General features: G+C 43.5%; 2 protein-coding genes across 3 annotated transcripts in view; one reads left to right on the top strand and one right to left on the bottom strand.

The window, feature by feature from the left end:
- The window catches only part of LOC135513724 (anthrax toxin receptor 2-like), a 1,178,227-nt gene that overhangs the window by 700,189 nt on the left and 456,012 nt on the right, over nt 1–22,026 (top strand). The gene's annotated exons all lie outside the window — the stretch shown is intronic.
- LOC135513722 (BMP-2-inducible protein kinase-like) overlaps nt 1–22,026 on the bottom strand; it is a 124,707-nt gene that overhangs the window by 26,896 nt on the left and 75,785 nt on the right. For both annotated transcript variants that reach the window (XM_064936608.1, XM_064936609.1), the window contains exons 8-12: nt 8,618–8,721; nt 8,228–8,307; nt 7,864–8,084; nt 7,519–7,658; nt 2,566–2,658 (exon numbers count right to left, since the gene is read on the bottom strand). In XM_064936608.1, the coding sequence (XP_064792680.1) occupies nt 2,566–2,658; nt 7,519–7,658; nt 7,864–8,084; nt 8,228–8,307; nt 8,618–8,721 (638 nt within the window). The remainder of the gene's footprint in view (nt 1–2,565; nt 2,659–7,518; nt 7,659–7,863; nt 8,085–8,227; nt 8,308–8,617; nt 8,722–22,026) is intronic.

Below are 22,026 nucleotides of genomic sequence, written 5' to 3'. Positions count from 1 at the left end.
CTATTTCCCCCCCAACTCTACTGCTATTCCCCCCAACTCTACTGCTATTCCCCCCCCCCAACTCTACTGCTATTCCCCCCCCCCAACTCTACTGATATTCCCCCCCCAACTCTACTGCTATTCCCCCCCCAACTCTACTGCTATTCCCCCCCCAACTCTACTGCTATTCCCCCCAACTCTACTGCTATTCCCCCCCCAACTCTACTGCTATTCCCCCCCCAACTCTACTGCTATTCCCCCCCCAACTCTACTGCTATTCCCCCCCCAACTCTACTGCTATTCCCCCCCCAACTCTACTGCTATTCCCCCCCCAACTCTACTGCTATTCCCCCCCCAACTCTACTGCTATTCCCCCCCAACTCTACTGCTATTCCCCCCCCCAACTCTACTGCTATTCCCCCCCCCCAACTCTACTGCTATTCCCCCCCCCCAACTCTACTGCTATTCCCCCCCCCCAACTCTACTGCTATTCCCCCCCCAACTCTACTGCTATTCCCCCCCCCCAACTCTACTGCTATTCCCCCCCCCCAACTCTACTGCTATTCCCCCCCCAACTCTACTGCTATTCCCCCCCCAACTCTACTGCTATTCCCCCCCAACTCTACTGCTATTCCCCCCCTCTACTGCTATTCCCCCCCCAACTCTACTGCTATTCCCCCCAACTCTACTGCTATTCCCCCCCCAACTCTACTGCTATTTCCCCCCCAACTCTACTGCTATTCCCCCCCCCCAACTCTACTGCTATTCCCCCCCCCAACTCTACTGCTATTCCCCCCCCAACTCTACTGCTATTTCCCCCCAACTCTACTGCTATTCCCCCCCAACTCTACTGCTATTCCCCCCCCAACTCTACTGCTATTCCCCCCCCAACTCTACTGCTATTCCCCCCCCCAACTCTACTGCTATTCCCCCCCCAACTCTACTGCTATTCCCCCCAACTCTACTGCTATTCCCCCCCCAACTCTACTGCTATTCCCCCCCCCCAACTCTACTGCTATTCCCCCCCCAACTCTACTGCTATTCCCCCCCCAACTCTATTGCTATTCCCCCCCCCCCACTCTACTGCTATTCCCCCCCCCCAACTCTACTGCTATTCCCCCCCCCCAACTCTACTGCTATTCCCCCCCCCCCAACTCTACTGCTATTCCCCCCAACTCTACTGCTATTCCCCCCCCTCTGCTTAACTCTATTGCTATTCCCCCCCCCCAACTCTACTGCTATTCCCCCCCCAACTCTACTGCTATTCCCCCCCAACTCTACTGCTATTCCCCCCCCAACTCTACTGCTATTCCCCCCCCAACTCTACTGCTATTCCCCCCCCAACTCTACTGCTATTCCCCCCCCAACTCTACTGCTATTCCCCCCCCAACTCTACTGCTATTCCCCCCCCAACTCTACTGCTATTCCCCCCCCAACTCTACTGCTATTCCCCCCCCAACTCTACTGCTATTCCCCCCCCCAACTCTACTGCTATTCCCCCCCCAACTCTACTGCTATTCCCCCCCCAACTCTACTGCTATTCCCCCCCCCAACTCTACTGCTATTCCCCCCCCAACTCTACTGCTATTCCCCCCAACTCTACTGCTATTCCCCCCAACTCTACATATGGATTACAATATACAGCCTGTCCCACAAAATGTGTAAAATAGTTCTATCACTTTAATGAAAACTCATTTCAAAAACCTCATTTCAATTACAAATTGCAATGAAAATTGGTGGTCAGCTGGCGAGAAGGGCGTCTTTGGTCGCCAAAATGAATTAGAAAAAAGGCAAAGAGCCCATTTTTAAACATAGGCTGGGCCTCTCTTAGTAGCTTGATAGAAAACCTGTTTGGATTTAGATCAAATTCCAGTCCAATGGAAGGGCTCTAATTAAGATTTAGGTTTAATTAATGGTTTAATATTTCATGTTTTAACTGTCCAAACTGATGTATGTTATATAAATATGCTTGTTTAACCTGAGCTGGTTAGCCATTCCAAATAAGGGGAAATATTTTTTTCCCCACATAACATGATTTGAGAAAACCTTTTCCTGCAGTCGGTAGAACCAGAAAACCTACCATACTAAAGGTTTGTTTTGTTTCCTCTCAAAATAGCAACATTTCCTCTCTTTTTCTCCTCACTTTGAAAACATCTACAGTCCTATTGATCTGATTGGTTACTGATCTGATTGGTTACTGATCTGATTGGTTACTGATCTGATTGGTTACTGATCTGATTGGTTACTGATCTGATTGGTTACTGATCTGATTGGTTACTGATCTGATTGGTTACTAATAATATAATTTAAAATCCCTCAAATTGTGTCCCATGTGTGTTCAGACACGACGACCATTTACGGTGAAGTTAACTGATGTCACTAGAGAATTAAATTAACAGGTGTTTCCCTCTCCAAGGTTTCAAGATCACTCAACTTCTCCGGGATATGTACACCAAGCACATAGACTTCACCATTCATCCAATTTAAATCATCTGTTAGTGTCTCACCTACCATGGCTGCGTAGTGGGCTTGTGTGTGGGCGGGTGTATGTGTATGTGTGTGTGTGTGTGTGTGAGTGTGTCTTACCATTGCTACGTAGTGGGCCTGGGCCTGTGCCTGGGCCTGTTGTTGCTGATACATGGGCTGTATCATCATCTGCTGCTGAAGAGCCTGCTGGTACTGAGAGGACAAAGGCAGACCATCTTAGATTGCTATCGATTATTTACAGACCATCTTAGATTGGAATTATTTGATTATGGATTATTTACAGACCAATTGACAGGTAGATCATTCTGTACAGTCGCTGACAACCAGACAATCTGTCACCTATCAGATTAGACTGGTCGTGCACGGAGCAGGGCTGTGTTCAATAAGGAGGAAAAGACTGATGCACGGAGCAGGGCTGTGTTCAATAAGGAGGATAAGACTAGTGCACGGAGCAGGGCTGTGTTCAATAAGGAGGATAAGACTAAAACAGGGGCAGGGCTGTGTTCAATAAGGAGGAAAAGACTAAAACAGGGGCAGGGTTGTGTTCAATAAGGAGGAAAAGACTAGTGCACGGAGCAGGGCTGTGTTCAATAAGGAGGAAAAGACTAGTGCACGGAGCAGGGCTGTGTTCAATAAGGAGGATAAGACTAGTGCACGGAGCAGGGCTGTGTTCAATAAGGAGGAAAAGACTAGTGCACGGAGCAGGGCTGTGTTCAATAAGGAGGAAAAGACTAGTGCACAGAGCAGGGCTGTGTTCAATAAGGAGGATAAGACTAGTGCACGGAGCAGGGCTGTGTTCAATAAAGAGGATGACTAGTGCACGGAGCAGGGCTGTGTTCAATAAGGAGGAAAAGACTAGTGCACGGAGCAGGGCTGTGTTCAATAAGGAGGATAAGACTAGTGCACGGAGCAGGGCTGTGTTCAATAAGGAGGAAAAGACTAGTGCACGGAGCAGGGCTGTGTTCAATAAGGAGGATAAGACTAGTGCACGGAGCAGGGCTGTGTTCAATAAGGAGGAAAAGACTAGTGCACGGAGCAGGGCTGTGTTCAATAAGGAGGAAAAGACTAGTGCACAGAGCAGGGCTGTGTTCAATAAGGAGGAAAAGACTAGTGCACAGAGCAGGGCTGTGTTCAATAAGGAGGAAAAGACTAGTGCACGGAGTAGGGCTGTGTTCAATAAGGAGGATAAGACTAGTGCACGGAGCAGGGCTGTGTTCAATAAAGAGGATGACTAGTGCACGGAGCAGGGCTGTGTTCAATAAGGAGGAAAAGACTAGTGCACAGAGCAGGGCTGGGTTCAATAAGGAGGAAAAGACTAGTGCACGGAGCAGGGCTGTGTTCAATAAGGAGGAAAAGACTAGTGCACGGAGCAGGGCTGTGTTCAATAAGGAGGATAAGACTAGTGCACGGAGCAGGGCTGTGTTCAATAAGGAGGAAAAGACTAGTGCACGGAGCAGGGCTGTGTTCAATAAGGAGGAAAAGACTAGTGCACAGAGCAGGGCTGTGTTCAATAAGGAGGAAAAGACTAGTGCACAGAGCAGGGCTGTGTTCAATAAGGAGGAAAAGACTAGTGCACGGAGTAGGGCTGTGTTCAATAAGGAGGATAAGACTAGTGCACGGAGCAGGGCTGTGTTCAATAAAGAGGATGACTAGTGCACGGAGCAGGGCTGTGTTCAATAAGGAGGAAAAGACTAGTGCACAGAGCAGGGCTGTGTTCAATAAGGAGGAAAAGACTAGTGCACAGAGCAGGGCTGTGTTCAATAAGGAGGAAAAGACTAGTGCACAGAGCAGGGCTGTGTTCAATAAGGAGGAAAAGACTAGTGCACGGAGCAGGGCTGTGTTCAATAAAGAGGATGACTAGTGCACGGAGCAGGGCTGTGTTCAATAAGGAGGAAAAGACTAGTGCACGGAGCAGGGCTGTGTTCAATAAAGAGGATGACTAGTGCACGGAGCAGGGCTGTGTTCAATAAGGAGGAAAAGACTAGTGCACGGAGCAGGGCTGTGTTCAATAAGGAGGAAAAGACTAGTGCACGGAGCAGGGCTGTGTTCAATAAGGAGGACAAGACTAGTGCACAGAGCAGGGCTGTGTTCAATAAGGAGGAAAAGACTAGTGCACGGAGCAGGGCTGTGTTCAATAAAGAGGATGACTAGTGCACGGAGCAGGGCTGTGTTCAATAAGGAGGAAAAGACTAGTGCACGGAGCAGGGCTGTGTTCAATAAGGAGGATGACTAGTGCACGGAGCAGGGCTGTGTTCAATAAGGAGGAAAAGACTAGTGCACGGAGCAGGGCTGTGTTCAATAAGGAGGAAAAGACTAGTGCACGGAGCAGGGCTGTGTTCAATAAGGAGGACAAGACTAGTGCACAGAGCAGGGCTGTGTTCAATAAGGAGGAAAAGACTAGTGCACGGAGTAGGGCTGTGTTCAATAAAGAGGATGACTAGTGCACGGAGCAGGGCTGTGTTCAATAAGGAGGAAAAGACTAGTGCACGGAGCAGGGCTGTGTTCAATAAGGAGGATGACTAGTGCACGGAGCAGGGCTGTGTTCAATAAGGAGGATAAGACTAGTGCACGGAGCAGGGCTGTGTTCAATAAGGAGGATAAGACTAGTGCACGGAGCAGGGCTGTGTTCAATAAGGAGGATGACTAGTGCACGGAGCAGGGCTGTGTTCAATAAGGAGGATAAGACTATTGCACGGAGCAGGGCTGTGTTCAATAAAGAGGATGACTAGTGCATGGAGCAGGGCTGTGTTCAATAAGGAGGAAAAACTAGTGCACGGAGCAGGGTTGTGTGTGACAAGCGTTTTGAAATTAAGTGTCCAATAAAGAAGACCGATCTTCGCTGTGAGTTGCAAAACGTTTTGCTACGGTGTGCCCTACAGAACACATCCCTGTATCCACGAGACACGTCCCTGTTTCAGGACCCCGTCATTCAAAGATCATTTGTAAAATCCCAAATAACTTCACAGATCTTCATTGTAAAGGGTTTAAACACTGTTTCCCGTGCTTGTTCAATGAACCATAAACAATTAATGAACATGCACCTGTGGAACGGTCGTTAAGACAGCTTACAGACGGTTGGTAATTAAAAGGTCACAGTTATGAAAACCTAGGACACTAAAGAAGCCTTTCTACTGACTTTGAAAAACACAAAGAAAGATGCCCAGGATCCCTGCTCATCTGCGTGAACGTGTCTTAGACATGCTGCAGGGAGGCATGAGGACTGCAGATGTGGCCAGGGCAATGTCTGTACTGTGAGATGCCTAAGACAGCGCTACAAGGAGACAGGACGGACAGCTGATCGTAGGTAGGTACAGGATGGCAACAACTGCCCGAGTTACACCAGGAACGCACAATCCCTCCATCAGTGCTCAGACTGTTCGCAATAAGCTGAGAGAGGCTGGACTGAGGGCATGTGTGCCTGTTGTAAGGCAGGTCCTCACCAGACATCACCGGCAACAATGTCGTCTATGGGCACAAACCCACCGTCGCTGGACCGGACAGGACTGGCAAAGAGTGCTCTTCACTGATGAGTCGCGGTTTTGTCTCACCAGGGGTGATGGACGGATTTGCGTTTAACGTTGAAGGACTGAGCGTTACACTGAGGCCTGTACTCTGGAGCGGGATGGATTTGGAGGTGGAGGGTCCGTCATGGTCTGGGGCGGTGTGTCATAGCATCATCGGACTGAGTTTGTTGTCATTGCAGGTAATCTCAACGCTGTGCGTTACAGGGAAGACATACTCCTCCCTCATGTGGTGCCCTTCCTGCAGGCTCATCCTGACATGACCCTCCAGCATGACGATGCCACCAGCCATACTGCTCATTCTGTGCGTAATTTCCTGCAAGACAGGAATGTCAGTGTTCTGCCATGGCCAGCGAAGAGCCCGGATCTCAATCCCATTGAGCACGTCTGAGACCTGTTGGAACGGAGGGTGAGGGCTAGGGCCATTCCCCCCAGAAATGTCCGGGAACTTGCAGGTGCCTTGGTGGAAGAGTGCGGTAACATCTCACAGCAAGAACTGGCAAATCTGGTGCAGTCCATGAGGAGATACACTGCAGTACTTAATGCAGCTGGGGGCCACACCAGATACTGACTGTTACTTTTGATTTTGACCCCTTTGTTCAGGGACACATTATTCCATCTCTGTTAGTCACGTCTGTGGAAATTGTTCAGTTTATGTCTCAGTTGTTGAATCTTGTTATGTTCATACAAATATTTACACATGTTAAGTTTGCTGAAAATAAACACAGTTGACAGTGAGAGGACGTTTCTTTTTTTGCTGAGTTGACAACACTGATTTTGGTTTTGCTAAAGTGTGCTTCGCTTAATATAACCCTGGTGTCAGACAGCGTGAGGGTTTCTCAGTAGAACCTTAATATAACCCCTGGTGTCAGACAGCGTGAGGGTTTCTCAGTAGAACCTTAATATAACCCTGGTGTCAGACAGCGTGAGGGTTTCTCAGCAGAACCTTAATATAACCCCTGGTGTCAGACAGCGTGAGGGTTTCTCAGCAGAACCTTAATATAACCCCTGGTGTCAGACAGCGTGAGGGTTTCTCAGCAGAACCTTAATATAACCCTGGTGTCAGACAGCGTGAGGGTTTCTCAGCAGAACCTTAATATAACCCTGGTGTCAGACAGCGTGAGGGTTTCTCAGCAGAACCTTAATATAACCCCTGGTGTCAGACAGCGTGAGGGTTTCTCAGTAGAACCTTAATATAACCCTGGTGTCAGACAGCGTGAGGGTTTCTCAGCAGAACCTTAATATAACCCCTGGTGTCAGACAGCGTGAGGGTTTCTCAGCAGAACCTTAATATAACCCCTGGTGTCAGACAGCGTGAGGGTTTCTCAGCAGTACCTTAATATAACCCCTGGTGTCAGACAGCGTGAGGGTTTCTCAGCAGAACCTTAATATAACCCCTGGTGTCAGACAGCGTGAGGGTTTCTCAGCAGAACCTTAATATAACCCCTGGTGTCAGACAGCGTGAGGGTTTCTCAGTAGAACCTTAATATAACCCCTGGTGTCAGACAGCGTGAGGGTTTCTCAGCAGTACCTGAAGGTATTGGAGCTGCTGTGGATGGACAGGATGGAGATGTTGTTGCAGACGCAGGTCTCCAGGCTGCAGCTGTTGGAGGACCCTGTTGGCTGTCTGGGGCTGTGGAGCAACCGGCTGGCTGTTACCAGGTGTTGGAGCTGTGACACAAGAGGAGATTGTTCGTTGTCTATTTAGTGAGAATGTGTCTTCTGCCTATGCAAACCCTCTCGGATAAACCCGCTGAGATGCACAGGGTACGCCACGGAGCAGTGCCCCTTGGGGGATAGCCGCTCAGGGGGTTCAGAGTCTCGCTCAAGGGCACGATGGCAAACAAACACACGCACAGTATTTTTGCTTTCTCACCTTTCTGCCCATTGCTGACGGCTACAGAAGGCACAGCTGTAGGGGTGATGGGCGTGGTGGCGATGGGCGTGGCAGCGGCGATGGGCGTGGCAGCGGTGGGCGTGGCTATAGGGGTGACAGCTGTGTTGGCTACAGGGATGGGTATCACATTACTGTTGGCAGCCTTGGGTCTCTGTCTCGGAGCGATGGAAGTTGCCGTTGGTCCCGCAGACTCTGTGATTCTGGAGTAGTAGGGAACAACCAGAGAACAGTGGAAAAACTACATTATTAACGTTTATTTATACATTCTCATTGGCAGATACAAAAAGAGACCCGACTCGTATTCTTTCACAAATATCCACAGCACAGTGATATGTGACTGTACCTGGCTTTCGTCATGCTCTTCCTAGCAGCAACCTCGCTGGCTGTGAGTGGCTCAGGGAGTGACGTAGGGAGAGGGGAGCTCTGCAGAGGGGCCCAATACACCTTTATTTATTTTACTAGGCAAGTCAGTTAAGAACAAATTCTTATTTTCAATGACGGCCTAGGAACAGTGGGTTAACTGCCTGTTCAGGGGCAGAACGACAGATTTGTACCTTGTCAGCTCGGGGATTCGAACTTGCAACCTTTCGGTTACTAGTCCAAAGCTCTAACCACTAGGCTACCCTGCTGTCACTGTTGCTGGGTATATAGACACCCAACTTCTCCAGACACGGGTCTTCATTTCACTTATAATACAAAACACATCTGTCACAATCAATGAACAGCGACTTACAAAGAGATTTGGCACAGGGCACTCCTTTCCAGCTAACTTGAAGGCAAAGTAGGACACTTGATAGATGTCTGGTCTCTTCTCATGGTCAGGCTCAAGCATATATCCTGGAGGAGACATGGGAGAGGGGACATATAGTTAACTATAACCTGGAGTAGAGGTGGGAGTAGAGGGGACATGTAGTTTACTAAAGCCTGGAGGAGACATGGGAGAGAGGACATATAGTTTACTATATCCTGGAGTAGAGGGGACATATAGTTTAATATATCCTGGAGTAGAGGGGACATATAGTTTAATATATCCTGGAGGAGAGGGGACATATAGTTTACTATATCCTGGAGGAGACATGGGAGAGAGGATATATAGTTTAATATATCCTGGAGGAGAGGGGACATATAGTTTACTATATCCTGGAGGAGACATGGGAGAGAGGACATATAGTTGAATATATCCTGGAGGAGACATGGGAGAGAGGACATATAGTTTACTATATCCTGGAGTAGAGGGGACATATAGTTTACTATATCCTGGAGGAGTCATGGGAGAGAGAACATATAGTTAACTATATCCTGGAGGAGACATGGGAGAGAGGACATATAGTTAACTATATCCTGGAGGAGACATGGGAGAGAGGACATATAGTTAACTATATCCTGGAGGAGACATGGGAGAGAGGATATATAGTTTACTATAACCTGGAGTAGAGGTGGGAGTAGAGGGGACATATAGTTTACTATATCCTGGAGTAGACATGGGAGAGAGGACATGTAGTTTACTATATCCTGGAGGAGAGGGGACATATAGTTTACTATATCCTGGAGTAGAGGAGACATATAGTTTACTATATCCTGGAGTAGAGGGGACATATATTTTACTATATCCTGGAGTAGAGGGGACATTTAGTTTACTATATCCTGGAGTAGAGGGGACATATAGTTTACTATATCCTGGAGTAGAGGGGACATATAGTTTACTATATCCTGGAGTAGAGGGGACATATAGTTTACTATATCCTGGAGTAGAGGGGACATATAGTTTAATATATCCTGGAGTAGAGGGGACATATAGTTTACTATATCCTGGAGTAGAGGGGACATATAGTTTAATATATCCTGGAGTAGAGGGGACATATAGTTTACTATATCCTGGAGTAGAGGGGACATATAGTTTAATATATCCTGGAGTAGAGGGGACATATAGTTTACTATATCCTGGAGTAGAGGGGACATATAGTTTACTATATCCTGGAGTAGAGGGGACATATAGTTTACTATATCCTGGAGGAGACATGGGAGAGAGGATATATAGTTTAATATATCCTGGAGGAGAGGGGACATATAGTTTACTATATCCTGGAGGAGACATGGGAGAGAGGACATATAGTTTAATATATCCTGGAGTAGAGGGGACATATAGTTTAATATATCCTGGAGGAGAGGGGACATATAGTTTACTATATCCTGGAGGAGACATGGGAGAGAGGATATATAGTTTAATATATCCTGGAGGAGAGGGGACATATAGTTTACTATATCCTGGAGGAGACATGGGAGAGAGGACATATAGTTTACTATATCCTGGAGTAGAGGGGACATATAGTTGAATATATCCTGGAGTAGAGGGGACATATAGTTTACTATATCCTGGAGTAGAGGGGACATATAGTTTACTATATCCTGGAGTAGAGGGGACATATAGTTTACTATATCCTGGAGTAGAGGGGACATATAGTTTAATATATCCTGGAGGAGACATGGGAGAGAGGACATATAGTTAACTATATCCTGGAGGAGACATGGGAGAGAGGACATATAGTTAACTATATCCTGGAGGAGACATGGGAGAGAGGACATATAGTTAACTATATCCTGGAGGAGACATGGGAGAGAGGACATATAGTTTACTATATCCTGGAGTAGAGGGGACATATAGTTTACTATATCCTGGAGGAGACATGGGAGAGAGGACATATAGTTTACTATATCCTGGAGTAGAGGTGGGAGTAGAGGGGACATATAGTTTACTATATCCTGGAGTAGACATGGGAGAGAGGACATATAGTTTACTATAACCTGGAGTAGAGGTGGGAGTAGAGGGGACATGTAGTTTACTAAAGCCTGGAGGAGACATGGGAGAGAGGACATATAGTTTACTATATCCTGGAGTAGAGGGGACATATAGTTTAATATATCCTGGAGTAGAGGGGACATATAGTTTAATATATCCTGGAGGAGAGGGGACATATAGTTTACTATATCCTGGAGGAGACATGGGAGAGAGGATATATAGTTTAATATATCCTGGAGGAGAGGGGACATATAGTTTACTATATCCTGGAGGAGACATGGGAGAGAGGACATATAGTTGAATATATCCTGGAGGAGACATGGGAGAGAGGACATATAGTTTACTATATCCTGGAGTAGAGGGGACATATAGTTTACTATATCCTGGAGGAGTCATGGGAGAGAGAACATATAGTTAACTATATCCTGGAGGAGACATGGGAGAGAGGACATATAGTTAACTATATCCTGGAGGAGACATGGGAGAGAGGACATATAGTTAACTATATCCTGGAGGAGACATGGGAGAGAGGATATATAGTTTACTATAACCTGGAGTAGAGGTGGGAGTAGAGGGGACATATAGTTTACTATATCCTGGAGTAGACATGGGAGAGAGGACATGTAGTTTACTATATCCTGGAGGAGAGGGGACATATAGTTTACTATATCCTGGAGTAGAGGAGACATATAGTTTACTATATCCTGGAGTAGAGGGGACATATATTTTACTATATCCTGGAGTAGAGGGGACATTTAGTTTACTATATCCTGGAGTAGAGGGGACATATAGTTTACTATATCCTGGAGTAGAGGGGACATATAGTTTACTATATCCTGGAGTAGAGGGGACATATAGTTTACTATATCCTGGAGTAGAGGGGACATATAGTTTAATATATCCTGGAGTAGAGGGGACATATAGTTTACTATATCCTGGAGTAGAGGGGACATATAGTTTAATATATCCTGGAGTAGAGGGGACATATAGTTTACTATATCCTGGAGTAGAGGGGACATATAGTTTAATATATCCTGGAGTAGAGGGGACATATAGTTTACTATATCCTGGAGTAGAGGGGACATATAGTTTACTATATCCTGGAGTAGAGGGGACATATAGTTTACTATATCCTGGAGGAGACATGGGAGAGAGGATATATAGTTTAATATATCCTGGAGGAGAGGGGACATATAGTTTACTATATCCTGGAGGAGACATGGGAGAGAGGACATATAGTTTAATATATCCTGGAGTAGAGGGGACATATAGTTTAATATATCCTGGAGGAGAGGGGACATATAGTTTACTATATCCTGGAGGAGACATGGGAGAGAGGATATATAGTTTAATATATCCTGGAGGAGAGGGGACATATAGTTTACTATATCCTGGAGGAGACATGGGAGAGAGGACATATAGTTTACTATATCCTGGAGTAGAGGGGACATATAGTTGAATATATCCTGGAGTAGAGGGGACATATAGTTTACTATATCCTGGAGTAGAGGGGACATATAGTTTACTATATCATGGAGTAGAGGGGACATATAGTTTACTATATCCTGGAGTAGAGGGACATATAGTTTAATATATCCTGGAGGAGACATGGGAGAGAGGACATATAGTTAACTATATCCTGGAGGAGACATGGGAGAGAGGACATATAGTTAACTATATCCTGGAGGAGACATGGGAGAGAGGACATATAGTTTACTATATCCTGGAGTAGAGGGGACATATAGTTTACTATATCCTGGAGGAGACATGGGAGAGAGGACATATAGTTTACTATATCCTGGAGTAGAGGTGGGAGTAGAGGGGACATATAGTTTACTATATCCTGGAGTAGACATGGGAGAGAGGACATATAGTTTACTATATCCTGGAGTAGAGGGGACATATAGTTTACTATATCCTGGAGTAGACATGGGAGAGAGGACATATAGTTTACTATATCCTGGAGTAGAGGGGACATATAGTTTACTATATCCTGGAGGAGACATGGGAGAGAGGACATATAGTTTACTATATCCTGGAGTAGAGGGGACATATAGTTTACTATATCCTGGAGGAGACATGGGAGAGAGGACATATAGTTTACTATATCCTGGAGTAGAGGGGACATATAGTTTACTATATCCTGGAGGAGACATGGGAGAGAGGACATATAGTTAACTATATCCTGGAGGAGACATGGGAGAGAGGACATATAGTTTACTATAACCTGGAGTAGAGGTGGGAGTAGAGGGGACATATAGTTTACTATATCCTGGGGGAGGCATATAGTTTAATATATCCTGGAGTAGAGGGGACATATAGTTTAATATATCCTGGAGTAGAGGGGACATATAGTTTACTATATCCTGGAGTAGAGGGGACATATAGTTTAATATATCCTGGAGTAGAGGGGACATATAGTTTAATATATCCTGGAGTAGAGGGGACATATAGTTTACTATATCCTGGAGTAGAGGGGACATATAGTTTAATATATCCTGGAGTAGAGGGGACATATAGTTTACTATATCCTGGAGTAGAGGGGACATATAGTTAACTATATCCTGGAGGAGACATGGGAGAGGGGATATATAGTTTAATATATCCTGGAGTAGAGGGGACATATAGTTAACTATATCCTGGAGGAGACATGGGAGAGAGGACATATAGTTTACTATATCCTGGAGTAGAGGGGACATATAGTTAACTATATCCTGGAGGAGACATGGGAGGAGAGGGGACATATAGTTTACTATATCCTGGAGTAGAGGGGACATATAGTTTAATATATCCTGGAGGAGACATGGGAGGAGAGGGGACATATAGTTTACTATATCCTGGAGTAGAGGGGGCATATAGTTTAATATATCCTGGAGGAGACATGGGAGGAGAGGGGACATATAGTTTACTATATCCTGGAGTAGAGGGGACATATAGTTTACTATATCCTGGAGGAGACATGGGAGAGAGGACATATAGTTGAATATATCCTGGAGGAGAGGGACATATAGTTTAATATATCCTGGAGGAGACATGGGAGAGAGGACATATAGTTTAATATATCCTGGAGGAGAGAGGACATATAGTTTACTATATCCTGGAGTAGAGGGGACATATAGTTTAATATATCCTGGAGTAGAGGGGACATATAGTTTACTATATCCTGGAGGAGAGGGGACATATAGTTTAATATATCCTGGAGGAGAGGGGACATATAGTTGAATATATCCTGGAGTAGAGGGGACATATAGTTTACTATATCCTGGAGTAGAGGGGACATATAGTTTAATATATCCTGGAGTAGAGGGGACATATAGTTAACTATATCCAGGAGTAGACATGGGAGGAGAGGGGACATATAGTTTACTATATCCTGGAGTAGAGGGGACATATAGTTTAATATATCCTGGAGTAGAGGGGACATATAGTTTACTATATCCTGGAGTAGAGGGGACATATAGTTTAATATATCCTGGAGTAGAGGGGACATATAGTTTAATATATCCTGGAGTAGAGGGGACATATAGTTTACTATATCCTGGAGTAAGCGGGGACATATAGTTTACTATATCCTGGAGTAGAGGGGACATGTAGTTTACTATATCCTGGAGTAGAGGGGACATATAGTTTACTATATCCTGGAGTAGAGGAGACATATAGTTTACTATATCCTGGAGTAGAGGGGACATATAGTTTACTATATCCTGGAGTAGAGGGGACATATAGTTTACTATATCCTGGAGTAGAGGGGACATATAGTTTACTATATCCAGGAGTAGAGGGGACATATAGTTTACTATATCCTGGAGGAGGCATATAGTTTACTATATCCTGGAGTAGAGGGGACACATAGTTTACTATATCCTGGAGTAGAGGGGACATATAGTTTAATATATCCTGGAGTAGAGGGGACATATAGTTTACTATATCCTGTAGTAGAGGGGACATATGGTTTACTATATCCTGGAGTAGAGGGGACATATAGTTTACTATATCCAGGAGTAGAGGGGACATATAGTTTACTATATCCTGGAGGAGGCATATAGTTTACTATATCCTGGAGTAGAGGGGACACATAGTTTACTATATCCTGGAGTAGAGGGGACATATAGTTTAATATATCCTGGAGTAGAGGGGACATATAGTTTACTATATCCTGGAGTAGAGGGGACATATAGTTTACTATATCCTGGAGTAGAGGGGACATATAGTTTACTATATCCTGGAGTAGAGGGGACATATAGTTAACTATATCCTGGAGTAGAGGAGACGTATAGTTTACTATATCCTGGAGTAGAGGGGACATATAGTTGACTATATCCTGGAGTAGAGGGGACATATAGTTTACTATATCCTGGAGTAGAGGGGACATATATAGTTGACTATATCCTGGAGTAGAGGGGACATATAGTTTACTATATCCTGGAGTAGAGGGGACATATAGTTTACTATATCCTGGAGTAGAGGGGACATATAGTTTACTATATCCTGGAGTAGAGGGGACATATAGTTTACTATATCCTGGAGTAGAGGGGACATATAGTTGACTATATCCAGGAGTAGAGGGGACATATAGTTGACTATATCCTGGAGTAGAGGGGACATATAGTTGACTATATCCTGGAGTAGAGGGGACATATAGTTGACTATATCCTGGAGTAGAGGGGACATATAGTTTAATATATCCTGGAGTAGAGGGGACATATAGTTTACTATATCCTGGAGTAGAGGGGACATATAGTTTACTATATCCTGGAGTAGAAGGGACATATAGTTTACTATATCCTGGAGTAGAGGGGACATATAGTTTACTATATCCTGGAGGAGACATGGGAGAGAGGACATATAGTTTACTATATCCTGGAGTAGAGGGGACATATAGTTTAATATATCCTGGAGGAGACATGGGAGAGAGGACATATAGTTTACTATATCCTGGAGTAGAGGGGACATATAGTTTACTATATCCTGGAGGAGACATGGGAGAGAGGACATATAGTTAACTATATCCTGGAGGAGACATGGGAGAGAGGACATATAGTTAACTATATCCTGGAGGAGACATGGGAGAGAGGATATATAGTTTACTATAACCTGGAGTAGAGGTGGGAGTAGAGGGGACATATAGTTTACTATATCCTGGGGGAGGCATATAGTTTAATATATCCTGGAGTAGAGGGGACATATAGTTTAATATATCCTGGAGTAGAGGGGACATATAGTTTACTATATCCTGGAGTAGAGGGGACATATAGTTTAATATATCCTGGAGTAGAGGGGACATATAGTTTAATATATCCTGGAGTAGAGGGGACATATAGTTTACTATATCCTGGAGTAGAGGGGACATATAGTTTAATATATCCTGGAGTAGAGGGGACATATAGTTTACTATATCCTGGAGTAGAGGGGACATATAGTTAACTATATCCTGGAGGAGACATGGGAGAGGGGATATATAGTTTAATATATCCTGGAGTAGAGGGGACATATAGTTAACTATATCCTGGAGGAGACATGGGAGAGAGGACATATAGTTTACTATATCCTGGAGTAGAGGGGACATATAGTTAACTATATCCTGGAGGAGACATGGGAGGAGAGGGACATATAGTTTACTATATCCTGGAGTAGAGGGGACATATAGTTTAATATATCCTGGAGGAGACATGGGAGGAGAGGGGACATATAGTTTACTATATCCTGGAGTAGAGGGGGCATATAGTTTAATATATCCTGGAGGAGACATGGGAGGAGAGGGGACATATAGTTTACTATATCCTGGAGTAGAGGGGACATATAGTTTACTATATCCTGGAGGAGACATGGGAGAGAGGACATATAGTTGAATATATCCTGGAGGAGAGGGGACATATAGTTTAATATATCCTGGAGGAGACATGGGAGAGAGGACATATAGTTTAATATATCCTGGAGGAGAGAGGACATATAGTTTACTATATCCTGGAGTAGAGGGGACATATAGTTTAATATATCCTGGAGTAGAGGGGACATATAGTTTACTATATCCTGGAGGAGAGGGGACATATAGTTTAATATATCCTGGAGGAGAGGGGACATATAGTTGAATATATCCTGGAGTAGAGGGGACATATAGTTTACTATATCCTGGAGTAGAGGGGACATATAGTTTAATATATCCTGGAGTAGAGGGGACATATAGTTAACTATATCCAGGAGTAGACATGGGAGGAGAGGGGACATATAGTTTACTATATCCTGGAGTAGAGGGGACATATAGTTTAATATATCCTGGAGTAGAGGGGACATATAGTTTACTATATCCTGGAGTAGAGGGGACATATAGTTTAATATATCCTGGAGTAGAGGGGACATATAGTTTAATATATCCTGGAGTAGAGGGGACATATAGTTTACTATATCCTGGAGTAGCGGGGACATATAGTTTACTATATCCTGGAGTAGAGGGGACATGTAGTTTACTATATCCTGGAGTAGAGGGGACATATAGTTTACTATATCCTGGAGTAGAGGAGACATATAGTTTACTATATCGTGGAGTAGAGGGGACATATAGTTTACTATATCCTGGAGTAGAGGGGACATATAGTTTACTATATCCTGGAGTAGAGGGGACATATAGTTTACTATATCCAGGAGTAGAGGGGACATATAGTTTACTATATCCTGGAGGAGGCATATAGTTTACTATATCCTGGAGTAGAGGGGACACATAGTTTACTATATCCTGGAGTAGAGGGGACATATAGTTTAATATATCCTGGAGTAGAGGGGACATATAGTTTACTATATCCTGTAGTAGAGGGGACATATGGTTTACTATATCCTGGAGTAGAGGGGACATATAGTTTACTATATCCAGGAGTAGAGGGGACATATAGTTTACTATATCCTGGAGGAGGCATATAGTTTACTATATCCTGGAGTAGAGGGGACACATAGTTTACTATATCCTGGAGTAGAGGGGACATATAGTTTAATATATCCTGGAGTAGAGGGGACATATAGTTTACTATATCCTGGAGTAGAGGGGACATATAGTTTACTATATCCTGGAGTAGAGGGGACATATAGTTAACTATATCCTGGAGTAGAGGAGACGTATAGTTTACTATATCCTGGAGTAGAGGGGACATATAGTTGACTATATCCTGGAGTAGAGGGGACATATAGTTTACTATATCCTGGAGTAGAGGGGACATATATAGTTGACTATATCCTGGAGTAGAGGGGACATATAGTTTACTATATCCTGGAGTAGAGGGGACATATAGTTTACTATATCCTGGAGTAGAGGGGACATATAGTTTACTATATCCTGGAGTAGAGGGGACATATAGTTTACTATATCCTGGAGTAGAGGGGACATATAGTTGACTATATCCAGTTGACTATATCCTGGAGTAGAGGGGACATATAGTTGACTATATCCTGGAGTAGAGGGGACATATAGTTGACTATATCCTGGAGTAGAGGGGACATATAGTTGACTATATCCTGGAGTAGAGGGGACATATAGTTTAATATATCCTGGAGTAGAGGGGACATATAGTTTACTATATCCTGGAGTAGAGGGGACATATAGTTTACTATATCCTGGAGTAGAAGGGACATATAGTTTACTATATCCTGGAGTAGAGGGGACATATAGTTTACTATATCCTGGAGTAGAGGGGACATATAGTTTACTATATCCTGGAGTAGAGGGGACATATAGTTTACTATATCCTGGAGAAGAGGGGACATATAGTTTACTATATCCAGGAGTAGAGGAGACATATAGTTGACTATATCCAGGAGTAGAGGGGACATATAGTTTACTATATCCTGGAGTAGAGGAGACATATAGTTTACTATATCCTGGAGTAGAGGAGACATATAGTTTACTATATCCTGGAGAAGAGGAGACATATAGTTTACTATATCCTGGAGTAGAGGAGACATATAGTTTACTATATCCAGTAGAGGAGACATATAGTTTAATATATCCTGGAGTAGAGGGGACATATAGTTTAATATATCCTGGAGTAGAGGGGACATATAGTTTAATATATCCTGGAGTAGAGGGGACATATAGTTTACTATATCCTAGTAGAGGGGACATATAGTTTACTATATCCTGGAGTAGAGGGGACATATAGTTTACTATATCCTGGAGTAGAGGAGACATATAGTTTACTATATCCTGGAGTAGAGGGGACATATAGTTTACTATATCCTGGAGTAGAGGGGACATATAGTTTACTATATCCTGGAGTAGAGGAGACATATAGTTTACTATATCCTGGAGTAGAGGGGACATATAGTTTACTATATCCAGGAGTAGAGGGGACATATAGTTTACTATATCCAGGAGTAGAGTGAACATATAGTTTACTATATCCTGGAGGAGGCATATAGTTTACTATATCCTGGAGTAGAGGGGACACATAGTTTACTATATCCTGGAGTAGAGGGGACATATAGTTTAATATATCCTGGAGTAGAGGGGACATATAGTTTACTATATCCTGTAGAGGGGACATATAGTTTACTATATCCAGGAGGACATATAGTTTACTATATCCTGGAGTAGAGGGGACATATAGTTTACTATATCCTGGAGTAGAGGGGACATATAGTTTACTATATCCTGGAGTAGAGGGGACATATAGTTTAATATATCCTGGAGTAGAGGGGACATATAGTTTAATATATCCTGGAGTAGAGGGGACATATAGTTTACTATATCCTGGAGTAGAGGGGACATATAGTTTACTATATCCTGGAGTAGAGGGGACATATAGTTTACTATATCCTGGAGTAGAGGGGACATATAGTTAACTATATCCTGGTAGAGGGGACATATAGTTAACTATATCCTGGAGTAGAGGAGACGTATAGTTTACTATGTCCTGGAGTAGAGGGGACATATAGTTGACTATATCCTGGAGTAGAGGGGACATATAGTTTACTATATCCTGGAGTAGAGGGGACATATAGTTGACTATATCCTGGAGTAGAGGGGACATATAGTTTACTATATCCTGGAGTAGAGGGGACATATAGTTGACTATATCCTGGAGTAGAGGGGACATATAGTTGAATATATCCTGGAGTAGAGGGGACATATAGTTTAATATATCCTCGAGTAGAGGGGACATATAGTTTAATATATCCTGGAGTAGAGGGGACATATAGTTTAATATATCCTGGAGTAGAGGGGACATATAGTTTACTATATCCTGGAGTAGAGGGGACATATAGTTTACTATATCCTGGAGTAGAGGGGACATATAGTTTACTATATCCTGGAGTAGAGGAGACATATAGTTTACTATATCCTGGAGTAGAGGGGACATATAGTTTACTATATCCTGGAGTAGAGGGGACATATAGTTTACTATATCCTGGAGTAGAGGAGACATATAGTTTACTATATCCTGGAGTAGAGGGGACATATAGTTTACTATATCCAGGAGTAGAGGGGACATATAGTTTACTATATCCAGGAGTAGAGGGGACATATAGTTTACTATATCCTGGAGGAGGCATATAGTTTACTATATCCTGGAGTAGAGGGGACACATAGTTAACTATATCCTGGAGTAGAGGGGACATATAGTTTAATATATCCTGGAGTAGAGGGGGCATATAGTTTACTATATCCTGTAGTAGAGGGGACATATAGTTTACTATATCCAGGAGTAGAGGGGACATATAGTTTACTATATCCTGGAGGAGGCATATAGTTTACTATATCCTGGAGTAGAGGGGACACATAGTTTACTATATCCTGGAGTAGAGGGGACATATAGTTTAATATATCCTGGAGTAGAGGGGACATATAGTTTAATATATCCTGGAGTAGAGGGGACATATAGTTTACTATATCCTGGAGTAGAGGGGACATATAGTTTACTATATCCTGGAGTAGAGGGGACATATAGTTTACTATATCCTGGAGTAGAGGGGACATATAGTTTACTATATCCTGGAGTAGAGGGGACATATAGTTGACTATATCCTGGAGTAGAGGGGACATATAGTTTAATATATCCTCGAGTAGAGGGGACATATAGTTTAATATATCCTGGAGTAGAGGGGACATATAGTTTAATATATCCTGGAGTAGAGGGGACATATAGTTTACTATATCCTGGAGTAGAGGGGACATATAGTTTACTATATCCTGGAGTAGAGGGGACATATAGTTTACTATATCCTGGAGTAGAGGAGACATATAGTTTACTATATCCTGGAGTAGAGGGGACATATAGTTTACTATATCCTGGAGTAGAGGGGACATATAGTTTACTATATCCAGGAGTAGAGGGGACATATAGTTTACTATATCCAGGAGTAGAGGGGACATATAGTTTACTATATCCTGGAGGAGGCATATAGTTTACTATATCCTGGAGTAGAGGGGACACATAGTTTACTATATCCTGGAGTAGAGGGGACATATAGTTTAATATATCCTGGAGTAGAGGGGACATATAGTTTACTATATCCTGTAGTAGAGGGGACATATAGATTACTATATCCTGGAGTAGAGGGGACATATAGTTTACTATATCCAGGAGTAGAGGGGACATATAGTTTACTATATCCTGGAGGAGGCATATAGTTTACTATATCCTGGAGTAGAGGGGACACATAGTTTACTATATCCTGGAGTAGAGGGGACATATAGTTTAATATATCCTGGAGTAGAGGGGACATATAGTTTACTATATCCTGGAGTAGAGGGGACATATAGTTTACTATATCCTGGAGTAGAGGGGACATATAGTTTACTATATCCTGGAGTAGAGGGGACATATAGTTGACTATATCCTGGAGTAGAGGGGACATATAGTTTAATATATCCTCGAGTAGAGGGGACATATAGTTTAATATATCCTCGAGTAGAGGGGACATATAGTTGACTATATCCTGGAGTAGAGGGGACATATAGTTTACTATATCCTGGAGAAGAGGGGACATATAGTTTACTATATCCTGGAGAAGAGGGGACATATAGTTTACTATATCCAGGAGTAGAGGGGACATATAGTTAACTATATCCTGGAGAAGAGGAGACATATAGTTTACTATATCCTGGAGTAGAGGAGACATATAGTTTACTATATCCAGTAGAGGAGACATATAGTTTAATATATCCTGGAGTAGAGGGGACATATAGTTTACTATATCCTGGAGTAGAGGGGACATATAGTTTAATATATCCTGGAGTAGAGGGGACATATAGTTTACTATATCCTGGAGTAGAGGGGACATATAGTTTACTATATCCTGGAGTAGAGGGGACATATAGTTTACTATATCCTGGAGTAGAGGAGACATATAGTTTACTA

The sequence above is a fragment of the Oncorhynchus masou genome, chromosome 25, assembly GCF_036934945.1.
Source record: "Oncorhynchus masou masou isolate Uvic2021 chromosome 25, UVic_Omas_1.1, whole genome shotgun sequence".
Lineage (NCBI taxonomy): Eukaryota > Metazoa > Chordata > Actinopteri > Salmoniformes > Salmonidae > Oncorhynchus > Oncorhynchus masou.
The sequence above is the reverse complement of the archived record's forward strand: the minus strand, read 5'-3'. Positions and strand labels throughout refer to the sequence as shown.